The sequence below is a fragment of the Grus americana genome, chromosome 4, assembly GCF_028858705.1.
Source record: "Grus americana isolate bGruAme1 chromosome 4, bGruAme1.mat, whole genome shotgun sequence".
In the NCBI taxonomy this organism is placed as follows: domain Eukaryota; kingdom Metazoa; phylum Chordata; class Aves; order Gruiformes; family Gruidae; genus Grus; species Grus americana.
In genome coordinates, this window is record NC_072855.1 from 42,312,665 (window position 1) to 42,327,039 (window position 14,375).

The 14,375-nt window shown below is 35.7% G+C and overlaps 1 protein-coding gene across 3 annotated transcripts in view; it reads right to left on the reverse strand.

Annotated features, from left to right (window-relative positions):
- Positions 1 to 13,918, reverse strand: part of PALLD (palladin, cytoskeletal associated protein) — a 204,749-nt gene extending 190,831 nt beyond the window's left edge. For 2 of the 3 annotated variants that reach the window (XM_054824612.1, XM_054824613.1), the window contains exons 1-2: positions 13,768 to 13,911; positions 9,750 to 10,796 (exon numbers count right to left, since the gene is read on the reverse strand). In XM_054824612.1, coding sequence (XP_054680587.1) covers positions 9,750 to 10,795 — 1,046 coding nt within the window. In that variant the 5' untranslated portion in view covers position 10,796; positions 13,768 to 13,911. Of the gene's footprint in view, positions 1 to 9,749; positions 10,797 to 13,767 lie in introns of all 3 variants that reach the window. The other variant, XM_054824611.1, reaches the window with a different exon arrangement.
- Between the last annotated feature and the right edge of the window lie 457 nt (positions 13,919 to 14,375).

A 14,375-nucleotide genomic window follows, 5' to 3' on the forward strand; every position in this document is an offset into this window, starting at 1 on the left:
TTCCTATGTAAATAAAAGGCAAAAGTTCCTTATATTTTTTCATTATGTAGATAGCAGCACCATTTTTCTTATTTTAGAAGTGACACTTTTATTAATTTACTTTTAAGCTTTTCACATTAGCTGTCAAGCATAGAATCAGTTTAAAATGTACTCTGATAACATTTCCATCTAATTTTTGAGTCTTTTTATAAATACTAGTTAATACATTATTTATTTGTGAAGCATTAGCAAGGAACTTTAGATCTGCATTCCTTTACTGAGAGGCAGTCCAAGCAGAACAAAAGAATAAAGAAGGCAACTGATGGTCTTTTAAAGTTTCAGTAAAGTAATCTGAAATACACGAAGACAGAGACATTGGTATTCGTAAATAGAGAAAAAAAAAAAAATGAAGTAACTGAGCTGCAATTCTCTTCCTAAATCCAATCTGAAAGAACAGTCCTAGCTTCAACAACTATCCCAGTGTTTTTACAATTGCCTTTTATAACACCCATCTTCATGCACCTAACAGGCTTTATTCTTCCTATTTTCAGGATGGAAAATGAAAAACGATGCAATTTTCCAAAACAAAAACTATAAAAGATATTTCAGCATTTATGAAAAATACTAGACTTACAGCTCTGAAGAAAGAGAGCATCTTGAGGCTTTTACAAAAAATAGTCAGTCTGTGTCCCCCTCAGCCACTCCCCTCTCCCCCAACCACACCCAGACATTCTTGATTTTAGATCTTTGAATATTTATTTTATAACATCAATGGACTTCTCAGCCTAAGTTATAAAATAAACAGATTGCTAGTTCAAGTATAAGGCTTTCATAAATTATCCTGTTATCACAATCTGGACCTTATAACAATCATTTCACCTAAGAAAGAACCTGGCTCTCCAGATACCTATTTTAAATACTGTACTCTATGGTTCTAGACAATAAAGCAAGACAACAAAATCCCCATTCAAATAGAACATTTGGTTATCATATACTACAAGAGTTTGCTTAAATGCTGTTCTGAAATAGCGTGATGACAAATAATAAATAATCCTCTTTCCAATATCCCTGTGGTTCTAAGGTAAAAGAAGTATGACTTACAAGTTAAGGAAACTGATGCGCTACTAGCATTTCTCAGATATGCCACACTATTTTTAAAGCAGGCGGGTAAATTATCTAAATAGTCCGTAACTCCACTGTATGTTTTCTCCCAGATGCAGAAAATTCTGACAGTGTGGACTTTCATTGCCACAAAATGAATGGAGAATGGAAAAGAAAATACTTGAAAGATGCATGTTATCTACCTAAAACCTGCAGGCCACAAAGTACCACAGGCAGCCACTGCAATAGCTTAACTGTTTGTGCTACGGTATAAACCCTCACTTCCCCAATAAAGCCCAGCAGTCCAGATTACTGTTCTAAGACAAACAGAATTAAGAAACAGTTTCACAAGTCACTGAGGTGACTTTCAACATTACATTCCAGATCTGCTCTGAAGAAAACTGAAACTCCAGGGATGCCTGGAGATGGACAGGCCTTATCTCAAATTAGCAAAAGCACACAAACAAAACTCAACACATAAGAATGGCACAGCATGGTCCAAAGGAAATAAATGAGGAGGGAAGAAGGGCTAAGAGAATAAAAAGGTCAAGACTGCAAATAGTTATTATTTTAACTTGTAAATAAAGAAAAAAACCACAAAAGTTAAGAAGGGATTATTGACATAAGGAAGCGTAAGAAAAAAAATATTCTTGTGACAAAAACATTGAGGACGTTGACATATTGTTTTCATATGTATAGCTCTATCTTAATTTGAATGAAATAAAGTACTAAATGACAACATATTACTGCTGAGCAGATTTCTGAAACGAATGTACTACCAGATTAAAATGGCTAACAACATCTTTCTATTTACACTCAGCAATATTACACATGCTGTTTATACTTTCAGATGATCTTCAATGCTCCATACACAGAAAAACATCTAAATCTACAAAGAAAACATTTCCGACCCAAGTTGCTCCTTAGGTGCAAGAACCTTCGTCCATTCTTAAGTAGTACTCTCTCTTTGCAGAAAACTAGTAAAGATAGATTAGCAGGATTCTACTCTGAAATGATTAATAAAAGACTATTGTAGATTCACTGTAAAAAAAGTATGGTTTTTGGGAAAAATAGTTGCATAGAGAAAACCAGTCAGACTATGGGGAGAACACAAGAAAAATGTTTATGTTTGGGAGTAGTTTAACAATTCAGTCTGTAAACTATCACCCTTTGGAAATAAATACAACATATTCTGGAAACACTTCTTGTTTACAGAGTTTGCACAATAAAAAAGAACCACTATTTTTTGTCATACTGTTCTAAACATTAATAAACAATTATAACAACACTGTATATTAATGGAATAGAAACTACTGTATAAGTTAGGGAAGTGGTTTAGATCAATTCTTACTGTACAATATTGCATTTGGTTATATACTAAAGTAAAACCACCACAAATACACACAATAAGCAGAAAATCCAGTAGACCAACAGACCAAAGGAAAAAGTGAAACATGATAGAATTGCTGTGCTTAAATGTTGTTAAAATACTTTGTATAATAATTTCAGTTAAAATGAAAAATGTCACTTCATCCTGAAACTATCAATACCTGAATAAAAGCTATTAAAAATCCACTAGAGCAAACAGGCCTCTGATAAAGCTGTAAGGTTGCTAGAGCATCTGGAGAAACACATGAGGAGATGGGTGTGTTAAAAGGGGGAGAGGCACTTTGCTATAATTACAGTACTAGTAATGAATTTTGACAAGTTTAAATGACAATTCTCAATAAAAATTGCAAAGATTCAGAAATAAACCATTTTTATAGTCAATACTATCTCTGGAACAAAGTAGTACTTCAGTTTCTGCAACAGAATTGTTGTCTATTTCTATCCTCTCTCAAAGACTAGTGAGCTTCATTTTAAAACACACATATAGGAAATAACATGACAATCACATTAAACCTCAATAAAATATTTGATTTTTACCATACAAGAATAATAGATTTGGCTGTTAATGATTTTCAAGTCACAAAAGCCCCCTCGTACCACACAGAGCACATACTAATCCCTTTAATCTTTTATAAAGTATTTCTGCAATCACTGTAGCTATACCATAATGCTTATAGTCTAGCAAAGTCTGTTGGTAAGACCCATTAAGTATCTCAATGTTCAGAAGCAAGTTTAGTTCTTGGGCCCTTCCTCAGTCTTGGGCTAGCAAATAACAATGGAATTAACAAATACTTTAAACAACTTTAGCATAAAATAGCTTCATTAAAGTTTTTATCTTGAATAACATAAGTATGTATTTAAGCTTATGAAAATATTTGAAAAACAGGACCTGAACCACCTGGTTCTAAACTCTAATCTGAATAGATAAGATTTTACAAATGGAAAAGTAACAGTTTGGAAGATGACTATTAAAGAGCTTATACAAAAAGGTGAGGAACACACCCAAGAAACAGATTTTTTTGAACCAAAGATATCAAATACGAACTAAAGATTATCAAATATGTTGTTAAACATGTTCCATTAATACACATACACAAATAGCTACTCATAGTTTATTAAAAAGGAGTATTAAAGACTTGCTATTATAGAACAAGTAAAACACCTGTCTCTCTCACCAAGGCACTAGTGTTTCATTACAACTACAAAATTTACACAAGAGACTTTAAGAAACAAAACTAAATACTACCTCTAAACCACAGTTTTCCTACCTGAAAGCAAGCCTGGTAAAGAAGCAGAAACTACATCTGTGACACCCTTTACATTCCAAAGACTTAAAAATCTACCAACTGCTGCCTCAGTAGTTGTCACAATTGCTTTGTACACCTGGATTTCCACCCAGCTGTGTAGACCTGTGTTAAGCAGTACTTAATCTGACCTCAGTGTTCTTTGCAGCTGTGCCTGATTAGAGTACTGGGGGCTCAGGCCCTTTGTTATAGCAAGACTATGGTAGAGACATAGTTTATTGCATGTTTTCCAACTTCAGAGCTTTTAAAGGCTGTAAAATTGGGTAAGTTTTGTGAAGTTGTAGAGATCAAGGTAGTTTGGGTTTTATTATAAGTTTAATAGTTGTACTTTGCATTTGTTTCTAGATTTTCTAAGAACAGTTCTGGATTACATGCAAGTAATGTTTCTAGGTGGAGATTCTGGGTACTTGTTACAGAGAAATTTAGATAAACAACACTTATGAGAAGAAAAGGGTTATAATGAGAGCAAATAGATTCCTTAAAGCAAAGAAGCCCTGTTGTTGTCATGTAGTATGTGGAAAGTGCATTTGTTTTGTTGTTTTGTTTTTTTTCCAATTTGCTCTTGAAGAAGGGAGAGTATCTACTTTGCACAAAACATTTCAATACCTGTTGTGCTGCAGAATCTGGGTGAATATTTTAATCAGAGCTTACAGCTCAGGGCAGACCTCAGAAGTAATTAAATATTCAGGTAGTGAGGCAAATGCTGAAGAGCTCTAAGTCATTCCTACTAGGGATTTGCTTTAGCTAGCTCAATGTTAACTTGGATATTTTAAGTACTGCACTGCTGATGCCCTTTGAAGGAGAACTAGTGACTGATACAATGGTTTTGAGAGTAATACTGAAAATTTCTGTTCCAACTTTATATTTTATATGCTTTAGATCTTCTTTAGAAGACATATACCCTAGAACTTCTCCAACTACCCAATACTTCACTAGGTCATAGACCGGAATCAGGGTTGTTCAGCAATGTTAAAATTGTTCTGATCAGTGACAAAATCTTCATTGTTAGATATCTAATTTTCTCTTAGCAGAGCTAGAAAGTTAGGCATTAAATTTTGAGGAAATGTAGTGGTTCTTGAAATTTAAGTGATTGTTTGCTTTTGGGATTCAACACTAAGAATCTAATTGAAGTCTTTCTGTCAAAGTTTACTTATTTTACTCCTGTAGAACAAAGCTACTTTGGTCAAGTTTTGCCACTCAAACCATAATACTCAGAGTTTTTACCTTCTATATGATACAGCTATGAACATCCAATGAACCTAAAATTTAAGAGGCCTTCCTAGTCACATAACTGTCAAACATAAACCTTGTCCTTACACTACATTTGATGGTTTCTTTGCTTATAACAAGATTTTGTAATCTTGTTATCCTTACCCTTATAAGAAAGGTAGCAGGTTAGGCAGGATTCTAGCTTGAATTTGGATAGGTTGAGGACTGTGGAAAGTTTACCTCTAAGAAAGCTATGAAAAGGGAAGAAAACCAGTTATAAAGATTATTGGGATGCAGAATAAAATGTGATGCGTAGAAAAACAATGACAGGCTAAAGAGTCAGAAATATCTACGTAGTTTCTTTTGAAGGCCTTTTGCTCTGCTGTAGGTCACTTGGATGAATTCACGGCTACCAGTGCTTAATTCTGCCTAAATATCAGCTGTGCTTATTACTAGGCTGGACAACTTCTTGGGTGGTGGGAAAAATAACAATTCAGTCAGTGCTTTTCTTGTCACCATTAAACTATTGTTATTTCATCATGACTTTAGGAACTATAGCTACTGCTTATTTTCTTCTCAGCTGAGTCAAAAAATGAAAATCCCAATTGCTCTCTATTTTTATCACACAACACAGAGTTCCAAAAATATTATTTGCAGTGGCTATGTTATTGAAACTGGCTTTTCTGGGAAAAAATCAGAACAACTGAAGTCTGGGTTCTGCAGATTTTATTACTATGTGCAAATGTACAGACTGTGGTAATCCTGGTTTATGCCCCTATCTGTTCAGCAAGTTTTGTACATGCTAAGTGGCTGGCTCTTATGCCTCACAGGTGAGGTAACTGTTCAGCTTGTTCTATAGCCCTTCTTTTGGCAATAACATTAATATCAATTTCTGTTTGTGAAAATTGCTGAATAGGTAGCAAAAAGTTTAATATCTTTTACACCTTTTTCCTGCTGGCTGGTTTCTTCAGAAAACAGTAGGTATTTAAATTTTTCAAATTCATATAATTATGCTCCAAAGATTTTTTTCAAAGGTATTACAAATCAGAAATTTAGTCTAATGAAACAGTTGTCTAAGTACAGTGCTTTACAAAACTAGATTATTTTTCTTACCAAGAGAATGGTCAACTACTATTGTATCATTGGTAGTTTAACTTTTTTTTTTGAACCATAGAAAACTCAAATTTACAGACATGTTCCTGAAAATGGCACAAATAGCAAGCATTCTTCACTTGCTCTGCAATACATCAGTGGTTTTAAATAGGCTTGTCTTTTTCTACTGCAGCATATTAGCTGTTTACTGGATATTCAGGATGTACCATAAAACTCCCTTTCAGCTCCAGAAAGAGGGGAAATGATGTGCATATGTGATATAACTGTTTAGAAGTTCCTAGTAATGTTGTTATGGTCTAGAATCCACTACAAATTTTTCTGCGTGCTTTCTTATCTTCTAAAGGAAAGAACCCACTCCTTTCCCCAAGATTCAGGGACGGGACTTTGGAGTCTCACCCAAATAGCACGCAAGTGTTTGCTTACACGGTTAGCCCAGTCTCTTAACTACTGAATGAGTCTTGACTTTTGTTCTACGGGCTCCCCAACAGTGCTCAACAGCTGTAGGGCTCTGTACTTCCCCCTTGTGCGGCTCGGCCCTCAGAAGAAATCCAGCCTGCGAGAACCCCACCCGTGCTGTGTGCGAGTGACCTCTTCAGCCAAGGCAGCGTCATTACAGAAAGGTCACCGTGCAGAATTGTATTGACTTCCAAAATGAATAGTTTTTTGAGGTACAACTGCCATATTTTTCCTCTCTTGAAGATCCACAATGAAATGGAGACTAAAGGGGAAATACGTTTTTAGTGGGAACTTTGGAAAAGTAATTTTTTGTTAGTAATATGTCTCTTAAATATATTCACAAATTTGTGTGCTGTTGCCAGATGGAGAATTATTAATAATTATCAAATAAAACCAATTCGAGGGTGGATCATGAAAGCATTTTAAATTGACTGTCAAGGAACTTTGCAAGAGACTGAGAAGTTGGAATGAAGCATATTTGCTGCGATTCAGCAATGGCTGTATCTGCAGACTATTAACATAGCACAATTATGCAAAATTTACAAATTAGTTGATACTGATGAGATTACTTAAAAGTATACTTGATTTGAAAATCATCTACTATTATGTCACCAGTTTTTCTCATGACTCTTTCTGCTTAATGATTAAGATTTGCCTTCTCATTTAATGATTCTGCAAGCGTTAACATTCAGAAAAGCAGAGATTACGCTAACATTTAAAGAACATAAAGCTTTTTTCTATATTTCTTGTAAGCATCTTGGTATTAGCAGTCTCTGAAATGAATACAACAATGATGTAAAAGACCCAAGCAAAAAATACTCCATAGCTTGTACACAACTTCCTAGTTCAGTTGATATATATGTACAGTTCTGGAGTCGTATCACTGAAGACAAGACTGATGTTCTGTCAGATAAAATAAGAGCAACAAGATACTAAACCATTACAACAGTGCATCTTTGCTATTAAAACACTGCAACCTCACTCCTGCTGTCAAAGTCACCTAAACTGTCTATGCTGTATTTCATAAAAGAAACCAACAACTTCTAATCATTTCTGAACAGAACTGTACTTGTGCTATGTAAGTCTGATGGAACCAGTGAGCTGGGGTTTTTTTGTTTTATTTTGTTTTTCTGTGTTATGAAAGTAAATGCCTGTTGTAGGCTCTATGTAGTGGATGTTTAGTGATTCTGTTTTCAGAGATCCTCCACGCCTGTGTGCTGCCTATTCTAAGATCATTTTCACCCCACAAAATACATTCTCAGTAACTCAGCAGGACTGAAATATGTGTTAAAGTGTAATAGACTGATGGTGGTAAAAACATTCAAACCAACAGAAACAGTGTTGTCTACAGACTGACTCTCAGTACCTTAATAGTCTTAGTAATGACTTGTTAATAGTACCCTATAACAAATACACTTTGTGACTCTTGCTTTCTTAGCAAGAAACTTTTCTACAAAGTTTGCTATTCAAGTTATGGAAGTATGGATGTTTTCAAAATTCAAATACTAGGAAAACTAAGTTTTGCCTTTGCGGCAATATGTATCATGGGAATTCTCACCTGTAAGAAAAACAGTTTAGGGTTTTTTTTTTTTCTTCTAGTTGCTATACCTGTGGATGAGTTGGCAGAGCAATTTTCTCCCTGTGCCATCCATTGGCATACAGAGGGAGGAATGGGTGGGATTCAACCCGCCTATCACAAGCTAAGAATGAAGTGTTCAGTCTGAATATTTGCCTTAAGTTCTCGTCAACATACCAACCAGGTAAGTTACTCCTGGTAGATGTCCTTCTTTCTTGTGACTGCAGATGGAGTCTAGGGTGATTTGATGGGGTTAAATATCTAACATACAGATGGGTAAAATTAGGTGAAGAGATCTTGAGTAACAATTAACAGTAATTTTTTTTTCCTTAAGTGTGGTCCCTCTCTCTGTTGTTACTACTTATTTTACAACTCAAAAGTATCGGTAACAATATGTTAGCTGTCCTATTACCTAAACCAACAACAAAAATAAAAGAATTGCTAAAAGTTAACAGCTTCTGTTGCCCTAGTGTCCAAATCAGTACCACAATATCTTAGTGAGGGTGAAGGAAGAATCCAAGAGAAGAAACACGAGAAGGAGGATTCCCTTGGCTGTCATAATGGTGTGACTTCTACGATTCCCCCTTCCTGCTTCATGGAAGTCTGAAGGAGAATGAACAACTGGAAGGCTTTTGCACCCATAATTGTGATTCCTGTCCTCTTTTCCCAGCAGGTATTAAAAAAGCCCAAACAAAAACCAACTACCAAACTATTAATGACATGTCACGGCTGTCGTATTGCTTGATGCATTACAATTATATTTTTGGGGTAAGCTTCCTGACCTGTTGGCAATGCTCATTCCTTTGTTTATCATACCTAGATCCACAGCTTGTCTTGGTTTACTAGATCAGTTGGCTTCAGTTTGTAGGACAATCTAAGCTTGAGTACATCAACAATGTACTCAGTGTGCTGAAGTACAATGTTTTCCACTTGGTATACAAGAACAACTGAATACACTTGATGTTTCTATAAATGATCTTTTGACCTTGTAAAAATATAAGTGTCTTGATATTCAGCTTTTCTGGGATACATTTTCACTGAAGATTCAGATGAGGATAAAGGCCTTTACTTTTATGTTTTGTCATTGAATTGAAAGCAAATGCACATAAATGTCACCATGAAGTATCAAAAGAAGTTTTGAAGTGGGGACCATCTTAATGTCTTCTGGAAATGTCTTACACAAGAGGATATTTGGCTGGATTTAGAAAACTTTAGGTTATCTTATAGTATAGACCCCAAATCCCATTGCTATGGGGCTTGGAGACATTCTAATTAATTAACAGTAAAAACTGGATCAACTGCCTGATACAAGCTCTTTGGGGGAAAACTGTGAATTCTTTCACTTAGATTAATGAGGTAACAGTCACACAGAACATTGTTAGAGCCAATTCTGTTTCTAATTTTGCCACGTGGTTCTTGAATCAAGAACAACTTCATTTCCAAAGCAGAAAACAATGAAACACTCTAGAGAACTAAACAGGTCAGAATCTGTTATTCCACGTGCACGATCCACTGTACTTACGTGACTATCTCTAAGCAGCTCCACTGTGATACCTGTCCTTAGGTATCTTCCACAATCAGAAGATGATGTCTGGTGACTTAGTTAAAAAGCATGTGCTTACCTGACATTAGGGACTGGGTTGCCAGTGACTCTGCACTCCAGCAATACTCTGTTTCCTTCAGCAACTTCCTGGCTCCGGAGCTTCTGAGTGAATCGAGGTGGTGAAGATTGAGTCTCTTCCATGTCAATGAAGCGGTTGCAAAGGACCATTTCGCCCTCAGTGACGCTCTCCCTTTCAGTAAAGTGTTCTCCATTCAGATGAACCCCAGGTAGTTTTGCCTCAGGCTCAGTCTCTTGATGTGACTTGTCAAACTCCTGGTTCACTGAGGTACTTACAGGTAGTTGTTTCTTTTTAGGAGACAGGTATCCACTGTCTGGAGAAGAAGAATCCCCATCAGGACTTCGGCCTCTTGTCTTTGCTGCCTGTCTAAATATAGATGACAATTCCTCTATGAATGTGGCAGCTTTGTCACACAGCTTGTTCCTGAAAGGAACTTCTCCCTGGGATGCCGATTCAGACTTTGGGCTTGTCTTAGGCACACCTGAACCATCCTTCTCCGAATGTTTCAGGCTTCTAATGAAGCTGGGACTAGCAGTTAGCAAAGGTGAGGTGCTTGCTTGCTTCCTGGGAACTGTGACAAAACTACTTGCTGTTTGAGGTACAGTGGATTGCTCTTTCTGATTCCCTGGGAGAAACTGACTTGCAGCAGATGAAGTCAGACTGCTTGCTTGAGGTGTCTGTAAAACATCTTGCTCGTGCAATTTGGTATTCTTGAAAGAAGGATTTTCTGAAGTACTAGAAAGAGAGCTGTAGAAACAATGAGTAAACTCTGGTGCTGCATTCTGATCCTCCTTCATGGAATTGGCAATGGCTTCCTGAGCTATGTCAAGGCTCTTACATATCTCCTCCTGGGTAAGGAAAGCAGAAAGTTCATTTGAAAATTCCCCATTCTGTATGTCTGATAGAGAATCACAGAAAAAGTCATGGTAGGATGAAGCTTCTGACATATTTTCAGGATATCCCTTATTGGTGCCTCTCTCTGCACAGTAAGCCTCCTTCAGCATTAAAGAAAGAGGCAATGCCTGGCCACAGCTTCTGTCTTGCATCCTGGAAGACACAAATACAATTCCTTAAAAAAAAAATCCTTTTCAATAAAAAAACCCTGTTATATTCTGGTTCTTATAAGCTAGACACAAAACTGGAAAATGAGCAGAACCCAATGGTGCATGAAATATTTACTGTAAACCTTGGTTTCTGTTAGAATGGGCCAGGGCTGCAAATTGTCTAGGTGGAAATGAGATTACTTAACAGACATTCTTCTTGTGTCTTCCTTCAGAACTGTAAAGACATCCTTTGTACATTGCCTAGCACAAGCTCAATTCCACTGACCAATCTGAGTGATTTGTTATTTCACATCTGATTATTTCACATCAATGCTATTACCCTTTTTCTGGTTTTAGGCTTATGATGATTTGGGGACTATATTTACTTTTCTCTTACCCATGAAGTGCCTTCCAGGCACTAAACCATCAAATTCCAAGAGGAAAACACTGTTCTAGTTGAAACCATTATGAGAATCTACACAAGGATGTTTGGATTAGAAATTCCAGGTTATCCTTTCTGTTTAATGTTGATAATACATTTAATATTATTTTACTTCTTTTGTCAACATTTTTAAATAGTTACCTTTCAATACAATATAGTAGCACTTTTCTCAACACTGACAAGTGGAATATCAAACTACCACATGCTAAAAGTAAAACACTAAGGAAATAGATTTCACAACCTATGTATCATCCTGCACCATATAAGTGTATAATGTATATTCTGTACCAGTTTCACAAAGTACAGAAGCATCTATATGTCTGCAGTTTTCCCACATGATTTTAAAATGAGGATGAGCGTTCTCTGTCTCTGTAAAGCCAGCAAGAAACAAGACATCAGGGAAACTGCTCTTTACCCAAGGGAAGGATCTGCTTGAAACTCTCGTTATTGAAATTTATTTGTCCTGCTGGTCACTAGATTGCGGGTCATCTAATCTTAATTGTTGCTTCTGCAAACCATTTAATTAAAGTTGAACATAATTTTTTTTTTTAATAACCCTTGAAAGTTCACTACTTCAAAAAATTTCTACGAGATTCATTCTGCACAGGATTTTTAGAAATATATGTTCGCTTAATGGTCCAAACTATTTTTCCACTGATAGATAGGTGGCTTGACAGTCATGAGATGCACTCGGATGTATTTTACATCAGCTTGTGCAAGATCCAATTACCTTTAGTCACTTCACCAGGGCTTACCCGGCATGTAGTCATTAACTGACCGATAGGTTATTGGAATTCTTGGCCTGGCATATGCATCTCTTGATATGCCTGTCTTGCCAACAGATCACAACTCAACACATAAAAGAGAAGTATAAGGGAACCAAAGCATTTCAGGATTTGATATATGTTTTTACGGAATACAGTGATAGGCTTATTCTTTGCTGGGATTACATCTTTCTTTCCTTTTATCTGTGTTTACGGGGCAACAAATTTAGCAACCATGCCAGTCCCTTGTGAACAAAATCTAAAAATGTATATACAGCATAACTGACTACTACATAGCAGCTTTAAAGAATGAATCTGAGAAGCCAAGCAAACAGTTGGTCTAGAGGCTCAGCTGTTAAGGCATAAACTGGATGAATGCCAGGGAACCAAGAGTGAAACTTGGAGAGTTTCTGTCTCCTTAATCTTAGTTATTTTTTAAAACTTCGTATTCAAATGGACAAAGGTATTAGTTTACTATTTAGATAACTTATAAATATCTGTGCTTCAAGTGATATCTTTATTTAAATCTGATTCATATTGGTTCCTAGCTGGCTCACATCTCAAAGTGACACATTACACACTCAGATAAACTCCGATTTCCAACAACAAGCTGCTCCAGTGTTTCAGTGGGTTATGGGTCAGAGGACAACTTCACCTATTGCTAGCCACCCGACATGATGATTAAAGAGAATGTACTGTGAATTAGCATATCTCTTCCTAATACGCAGTTTTATGCTGTTTTGTCACTCATTAGAAAAATATAATGGCTACATATGTCATACTTCCCAAAGCCCAATGTCTAAAATTTAGGTAAATCAATCTGTAGCTGGGTATTTAGATAAAGTCGATGAATTTAAACATATGCTAGTTATTGGCAAGTTCTAATGCTGAACCTTCTTGGCGAGAAAGGTCTGGTGCCTAAAAGTGGATTTATATGTCTAGCTTTAGACAGCTGAGCAGAAGCTTCCAGTATAAAGCCTTTTTTTCAGCTACACTGTAATACATAAACCCACTATTCTTTTAGAGCAACTTGTAACCACAGCAAACTGGAGGTCAAGTATCGCTAACCCTATCAAGTAGCATATAAGATCATAATTAGAAATTTCAAATGCTATTTCTAGCTTCTCCAAGTTAGACTACTATGTATTTATAAGAGTTTTCATCATCATTACTCATTGGGTAACCTGCAAAGCCATATACTATATCATTTAAAGACACAAACATAAAATACAATGTTACATGCAGATCACTGTTTAGCTATACTTCCAGCATTAGTACGTATAAACTATTTGTGGGTTCTATTTGCTATATGTTTAAAAATTACTCACAAGTAAATACACATTTTAATATCATGCTGTTTAAATATTTTTTCAGAAAATAATATAGATGCTCTAAGGAATAATACGGTAAGTAGTAAATTCAAAATGTACTGGATTACAATAATCTCAGAAAACATTTGAATAATTAATCAAATTAAGGTGTTCAAGAGATAAATAATTAAATATGGAAACCCATAGAAAATCAAAGGACTCCCAAGATAAGTATAAGCATCTGAATTTGCGGAATCTGTCCAATGAAAAATTACTTAAAAAAATACAACCCAAAGCTAATATGTTCAAAGGAATAATATGAAGGAAAAAATGCATCTAGTAAGATTTTTTTTTAAAAGAAAAAGGCACATATTTTTCCTCTGAATTTTGAAATCCTGCAAAATTAGTCCCCAAAGCACAGTAATTTAAATTTAGCAGAAAATATAAAACAGAGCTTACAATGAATAGGCCAATATGAAGAGTCTCAAGTACAATTAATAGCAGGTAAAGTTGCTTTTTTCCTTCTTTATTTAAGTAGGCTTAAAGCTGCTCCAGCTATTCACTAAAGATTGCTTGGTCCTCAGTAAGCATCGAGAAGACTGCGGCCTGTGTGTTACATCTGTCCTCTGTGACTATGTAATTCCTACCCCACTCATCTATATTTGGTAACTGAACTCATGTTTCAGCAGACTGCCGCTATCTGGAATTCCAGTAGAAGCAACGTTAGGCCTGGAAGTGGCACAAAGTTCTGTGCACTTACCACTTGCAGATTCAGAGAAGTTAATCATTTAAATGAATATTTTTTGTTGTATTTAACACAGTATTTTAGGCTGGTTTAAAATATTATTCTGGAATTTTAGGATGTGATTTTTGCTTGTTAAAGGGCCTAGAAGTCACAAGTCATACAAAACACAGTGTGTGAAAGTTAATTTTTGAAAAAGAATTTTGTTCTACAGCATTTTGCCTTAACAGATATTTAATTTTTAAAGAAAATTAACGATTTTTATGACAACAAATAAAACAACTGGCTTCTTTTTTTTTTTTTTTTTTTTACTAATAGCTTCCTT